This window comes from Engraulis encrasicolus, chromosome 5 (assembly GCF_034702125.1).
Source record: "Engraulis encrasicolus isolate BLACKSEA-1 chromosome 5, IST_EnEncr_1.0, whole genome shotgun sequence".
In the NCBI taxonomy this organism is placed as follows: domain Eukaryota; kingdom Metazoa; phylum Chordata; class Actinopteri; order Clupeiformes; family Engraulidae; genus Engraulis; species Engraulis encrasicolus.
The window spans coordinates 5,179,349-5,186,848 of NC_085861.1; the positions used below are offsets into that span (position 1 = coordinate 5,179,349).

General features: G+C 47.1%; 1 protein-coding gene across 1 annotated transcript in view; it reads left to right on the plus strand.

The window, feature by feature from the left end:
* The window catches only part of si:dkey-22o22.2 (neural-cadherin), a 206,278-nt gene that overhangs the window by 136,643 nt on the left and 62,135 nt on the right, over positions 1–7,500 (plus strand). Inside the window, exons 16-17 of the mRNA XM_063198429.1 lie at positions 880–1,066; positions 5,555–5,698. Coding sequence (XP_063054499.1) covers positions 880–1,066; positions 5,555–5,698 — 331 coding nt within the window. The remainder of the gene's footprint in view (positions 1–879; positions 1,067–5,554; positions 5,699–7,500) is intronic.

Below are 7,500 nucleotides of genomic sequence, written 5' to 3' on the forward strand. Positions count from 1 at the left end.
AATTGATCAGGGTTAGTGATTACCTGGTTAATTGATCAGGGGTAGTGATTACACACACACACACACACACCACAAAACACACACACACACACACACACACACACACACACACACACACACACACACACACACACACACAAAACACACACACACACACACACACACACACACACACACACACACACACACACACACACACACACACACACACACACACACACACACACACACACACACACACACACACACACACACACACACACACACACACACACACACACACACACACACACACACACACAAACACTGGCCTTAGGGATTGTGATTACCTGGTTGAGTGATCACTGGGTTCATTTGGACAGCCATAACTAGGTCATTTGGAGCACGTGCTACTGGGTTGTAAACTAGTGAAGCCAGGTTGAGTCCCTTCACTGAAGGTGATTCATTATCGGACTTTTTTATGTGTGTGCGCAATACGAGGTGGAATGGTGAGGACATTTTAAGATATTCCCAGAAGTGGTATGGACATATCCCCACTATCCACCCACTAAACTACTGGCCACCCATGCTTGAAAAGCAACAGGGCCTTATTTTATATTTTTGTGCTGCTCCCCAGGTGAACTATATAGTTAAAATAAGTGTAGTGTAATGTAATGTAATGTAATGTAGTGTAGTGTAATGTGATGTAATGTAATGTAATGTAATGTTTTTGTGCTGCTCCACAGGTGAACTATGTATTTAAAATAACTGTAGTGTAATGTAATGCAATGCAATGTAATGCAAAGTAATGTTGTTTAGTGTAATGTAATGTATTGTAATGTAATGTAATGTAATGTAATGTAATGTAATGCAATGTCGTGTATTTGTTCTCCTCCCCAGGTGAACTATGTGATCCTGAAGGACCAGAGCGGTGACTCCCAGTTCTTCAGCATCAACTCCCATACGGGCGTCGTCCACACGCGCGCCACCTTCGACCGCGAGCAGAAGAGCTCCTACCTGATCGAGGTGCAGTCCCAGGACGGAACGGAGTCTGCCCGGCCCGGACAGAACGGACAGCCCAACACCGGTGAGGGGGTGCAGACACACACATAGAGTACACACACATACAGTACACACACATAGGCAGGACAGAACGAACAGCCCAACACAGGTGAGGGGTGCAGACACACACATAGAGTACACACACATACAGTACACACACATAGGCAGGACAGAACGGCCAGCCCAACACAGGTGAGCACACACATACAGCACAAACACACAGGCAGTGAAGCCAATGTACAGCATAGACAGAGTCAAACACACACACACACACATACACACACACACACGCAGGACGGAACGGAGTATGCTTGGCCCAGACAGAACGGACAGCCCAACACCGGTGAGCACACCCATACAGCACAAACACACACATACAGTACACACACAGGGAACGGACAGCCCAACACCGGTGAGGGGGTGCACACACACATACATTACACACACATACAGTACACACACACACACAGGCATAATGAGGTAGATGTACAGTATAAACAGACTCAAACACACACACACACGCACGCACGCACGCACGCACGCACGCACGCACGCACGCACGCACGCACGCACGCACGCACACACACACACACACACACACACACACACACACACACACACACACACACACACACACACACACACACACACACACACACACACACTTCTTCATGTACAGCCTGCCCCTCATTCTATAAACAGTAATGTCTCTGTAGGCCTCGTGTACTGTACAGATTTCTGACTCTCATCTCCTCCTTCTCATATAGAATATTCTCTGTCATGTTGAGCATGAGCTGAAGTCATGTTTAGTAATTCCATGTACTCGCAAACACACACACACATCCACAAGTATACACACATGCAATGCGGGGCATGGACAATTCAATTCAATGCGGCAAGTTCCATAATCGGTGCAGCAATTTTTTCAAATTTCTATTACTTCCGTCGATATTTTCGGAGCAAATGAATGTTAAATTAAACAAAAGCACTTCAAAGCATTGAAAACTGCAAGACTGATACAGAAAACGGCCAATAAAATGTTGCTCAGTATCTGACTACTTGTATTGTCTCATCGTGACTGATGAAATATTTGCTTTGCTTTCAGTAGAAATGTAATGCATTGCAATGCATTGTAGAATTGAATCGAATCGAATCGCTACCTCCCGAATCGTAATCAAATCGAATCGTAAGGGCAGTGCCAATGCACACCACTAGCTGGCAGTGTTCTAGAACTTTCCTCATTAGTCAAGTCAAGTTTATTTGTGTAGCGCATTTCAGACACAAATGCAATTCAATGTGCTTCACATAAAAAATAATAAAGTAGCCAGAAAGAATTGGAACATCAAGGTAAAAGCATTAAATAATTAGAATAAAAAGATTAAAACATATCATTATGAATCACTATGTCTATACTGTCTATGTCCTTACCTAGATTAGTCTATGTCTGTATGGGAAAGCAAGAAATGTAATTTCAAATTCTTTGTATTACCAGTGCATGTAAAGAAATTGACAATAAAACCCACTTGACTTGACTTGACTTGACTTGAAAAACCGTAAGAAAAGACATTAAAATGGATCATTTGCTGCAATTAGTATTTAAAGAAAAGGATTAAAAATGCTGCTATGAGAAGGCATCGGAGAGCAGCTTTGTCTTGAGTCTAGATTTAAAAATGTCAATGTAATGGTGGGTGCATTTTTTACAACTTTTGGAAGCTGGTTCCAGCTCGTAGCAGTATAGTAGCTAAAGGCTGCTTCTCTTCTCCACACTTTGTGTTTGAACACCCCTGACTCCCTCTAAATGGCATCTGATCTATAGCTGTGACAACAGCAACCTTTACAGATCAGACATGGTACTGAGCGCTCTAGACAGCCGAGACAGTGGCGCCTATTGAGGCTTTTCATTAAGACGCCAACGCAACAGCACTTGGAAATTACCGCTGACAACTCGGCTGCCACTCTGCAGTCATTTATGATCCAAATCCACCCACATTCTTGAAATGTCATTTCTGTGTTGTTTGTGTGTGTGTGTGTGTGTGTGTGTGTGTGTGTGTGTGTGTGTGTGTGTGTGTGTGTGTGTGTGTGTGTGTGTGTGCGTGCGGGTGTGTGTGCGTGCGTGCGTGCGTGCGTGTGTGTGTGTGTGCGCCATCGGCGCCGTTAGACCATTTTTACCCGGGCACGTGCCCTGTTATGGATCTGCGGTGCCAGGGTATAATGGGGCACGGATTTTTTTTTTAAATTAATTTATTTATTAACTTTATACCTTTATTTTTTTATTATTTAAGTCTGACTCATCCGATAATCTACAGAATACACGCCTGCATGTTTTTCTTTTCTTAAAATAGGCGTATACTACATCTAAGTTAGAATTTAAGTCTGACACGGACGCAGCCTGCCCTCAGAATCCACTTGCCGCCCGTAACGGCCACTCGCACTCGGAGCATGTAGCCGGAAGGTTGCCTGTTGGCTAATATACAGAGCCATGCAGGAGTTTGTCAAACCATCTTTAAGAAACACGACAGGCCTACTAGTTCTCCGAGTAAAGACACACTAAAACATTGATTGTAATACATATAGGGTGACCAAACGTCCGTATATTCCAGGACATGTCCTGATTTTATGATCTGTCCTGGGCGTCCGGGATATTTTATGAAATGATGGAAATGTCCTGGTTTTCATGTCAATGAAACATTAAAATTCATTTAGGTAACAAATAGCACACAGGTTTACTGGAGCCTGCATTTCAAATAAATTCGATGTCATCATGTCAGGGCCAGGGAACACAATTCCATCCCTTTCATTTTCCGTAGCCTGGTGTGCTTCTCACTTGTAGCATGCGCCACATTACGCACCTGAAGTAGCAATACTAGGCAAGAATATTGGCATGCCCGCCGTGGTAGCCTATAAAATTATAAACTCGAACCCATAGAGGAGCGCTCAAACGGCACTGCATGGGCGCACTAGGTGTAAGAGCGTCTGTCCCGTGTCTCCTTTTCCAAATGAAGGAGCTATTAGACAGAAAACCATTCGAGCACTTGCGAACACAAACGTTCATTATCGAGTTGTGGGGAAACTACAGGCACAAAGTGAGGCATCGCGGCTGAGTGCATTGTGCGCAAATCAGATATTTACCAGATAGCCTTAATAAAATAGCAGAAAAATTAAAAAGAAATCAACTGCTAGATGAAGCTTAGATAAAACGATCCAATTTTTTGAGAATAACAATATAGCAGATGAAAAAGGCTGAAGAAGATGAAATGTAATGATATAGAATTTGTGTAAACACCAGCACAATATTGCATGTGTTATTCCAAGTCAATGCATCCATGGCCCTTACACATGATTATCGAATCCATGAACACATCTCAATGCTACATTTTAGTGATGGTTAATCTGGGTTCATTAGTTATGGTCCAGTGCCACTAGACTATTGACTCCGAGCCAAAATCTTTGGGTGGAGTACAAAGGATGGCGTCGCGAGGCTACAGTGCCACTAGGCTATTCCAAATTACCTGGGTTTGCCTAAAGATCATGTCATTTGGAATATGTGGCACTGGATTCTAAACTGATGAATTCTACTTGTCTCTGTATTGTGTAACATAAATTAGAATATCCATAAATCACTAAATAAATAAATATTACAAATAGCCTAATCCCCCCCCCCCTAAATTATCTCTGTCCGACAATTGCCCAACATTTTTTCAGCTCGCACGCTTCACGCATTCGCATTTCTTTTTGGTGCCCTATTGTGCCCCTGTATAGTATTGACTCTACTGACGCCCCTGGCGTGCGTGCGTGCGTGCGTGCGTGTGTGTGTGTGCGTGCGCGCGTGCGCGCGTGTGTGTGTATGTCACTGTACTCACTTTTGGAGACAGCAGAGTGGGACCTGTCATGCCTTTTGCCCACGTCCACAGTTTACACTACAGTGTGCACTTCAGTCACACAAGGATGGATTACTGCAAGGGCCTACCGGGCCCAGGCCCAGGGGCCCAAGAGTCCAGAGGGCCCTGAAGCCCAATCCTTTTTCCATTTCCATTCTCATGTTGTGTAAAATCACACTTTTAACAACTCTATTTTCACATATTTTCAGGGAGAAAACACCTGAATGTCCAACAATATAGGGTCTATAACATCTGGAGGGGGCCCTTTCTTGCTGTCTGGCCCAGGGGCCCATGGAGTCATGATCCGTCCCTGCAGTCACATCCCATGTGCCTCAGCGTTCACAGGCCCATTCATATACTATACTGTGCACCAGGACTGGAGTAGGGGAGAATTAGGGCCCTGGCACTTATTTTCAGAAGTGTAAAAAAAAAAATGTTTACATTTCTGAAAATAGGGGCCCACAAGGGTGCGGGGTCCACCAGGAAATGCCTGCTATGCTGGATGGCGTAGTGGAGTGTTTTCAGCAAAGAGTGATGGGTCCATCTTCAGTGAGAGGCTATTCTGAATTTAAAATGATGTTAATGTGTCTCCCTCTCCTCCCCCTCCCTCCCCCATCTCCTCCTTCCTCCTCCAGACACGGCCTACGTGCGGATCTTCGTGACGGATGTGAACGACAACGCTCCATCCTTCTCACAGCCCGTTTACGAGACCAGCGTGGAGGAGGACAAGGAGGTGGGCTTCATCGTCATGACAGTCACCGCCAACGACGAAGACGAAGGTAACAACACACACACACACACACACACACACACACACACACACACACACACACACACACACACACACACACACACACACACACACACACACTTGAGGAGGACAAGGAGGTGGGCGTCATCGTTATGACAGTCACCGTCACCGCCAACGACTAAGACGAAGGTAACAAAGCACACACGCACACACACACGCACACATACACACACACACACACACACACACACACACACACACACACACACACAGACACACACACACACATACACACACACACACACACACCAGTGTTGAGGAGGACAACGACGAAGACGAAGGTAAGATCACCTTCATCAGGTCAGCTTCATCACCATCATCCTCTTCCTTGTCCTCCAGGTCCTCTAGTCCAGCTGCGACAACTACACTCTTAGATGTAGTCAGAGAGAGAGAGAGAGAGAGAGAGAGAGAGAGAGAGAGAGGTAGAGGGAGAGAGAGAGAGAGAGAGAGAGAGAGAGAGAGAGAGAGAGAGAGAGAGAGAGAGAGAGAGAGAGAGAGAGAGAGAGAGAGAGAGAGAGAGAGAGAGAGAGAGAGAGAGAGAGAGAGAGGCCGTCCCAGTCCCCAGTCCCAGCAGCCAGAGCCAATACACACCCCCATCCAGTCATATAGAACAGTGGTTCTTAACCTTTTTTCTTGAAGCACCCCCTAAACTCTGCCCAAGACAAGCCGTGCACCCCCAAACCAAACGTCTATACGTGTATACGCACAAAAAAACGTTTTTAGTGAATAATTACAATGATTCTTGCTTTAGACATTAATCAATTCTTTAATGACTTTACATTAGGTCCAAAACATGTTTTAATTTGTTCTTGATTTGGCCTACTTATGAGGTTTAGAATCAGAATTTTTGTCACAACCTCAACACAAACAAAATTCCGTGCACCCCAGGTTAAGAACCACTGATATAGAACACGCCCCCACCCAAAGCCCACAGCCCCCTCCTCCACCCCTCCACACAGCCACAGCATCCAAAGGCACCATCACCACGGCCCCCCTCCACCAAGTCATCCAGAGCAACATCCAAAGACACGGTAAACACTACCACCCCCCTTCCCAGCCACAGCATCCAGAGCACTCCTCCAATGCCCCCTCTCCTCCCGCCACTGCAGGCAGAGCCCACAGCCACCACCACCACCTCCTCCCAGCCACAGCATCCAAAGGCCCACCACCACCATCACCACCACCCTCCTCCCAGCCACAGCATCCAAAGGCCCACCACCACCATCACCACCCCCTCCTCCCAGCCACAGCATCCAAAGGCCCACCACCACCATCACCACCCCCTCCTCCCAGCCACAGCATCCAAAGGCCCACCACCACCATCACCACCACCCTCCTCCCAGCCACAGCATCCAAAGGCCCACCACCACCATCACCACCACCCTCCACCCAGCCACAGCATCCAAAGGCCCACCACCACCATCACCACCACCCTCCTCCCAGCCACAGCATCCAAAGGCCCACCACCACCATCACCACCACCCTCCACCCAGCCACAGCATCCAAAGGCCCACCACCACCATCACCACCCCCTCCTCCCAGCCACAGCATCCAAAGGCCCACCACCACCAGCACCACTCCTCCCAGCCACTGCACCCACAGCCCACAGCCCCCACCACCACCTACTCCCAGCCACCTAGAGCAGCCAGAGCCTACTGCCTCCTCCTCCAGCTCTGTGTGTGTGTCCACATCCTCCTCCTCCTCCTCCTCCTCCTCCTCCTCCTCCTCCTCCAGCTCTGTGTGTGTGTCCACATCCTCCTCCTCCTCCTC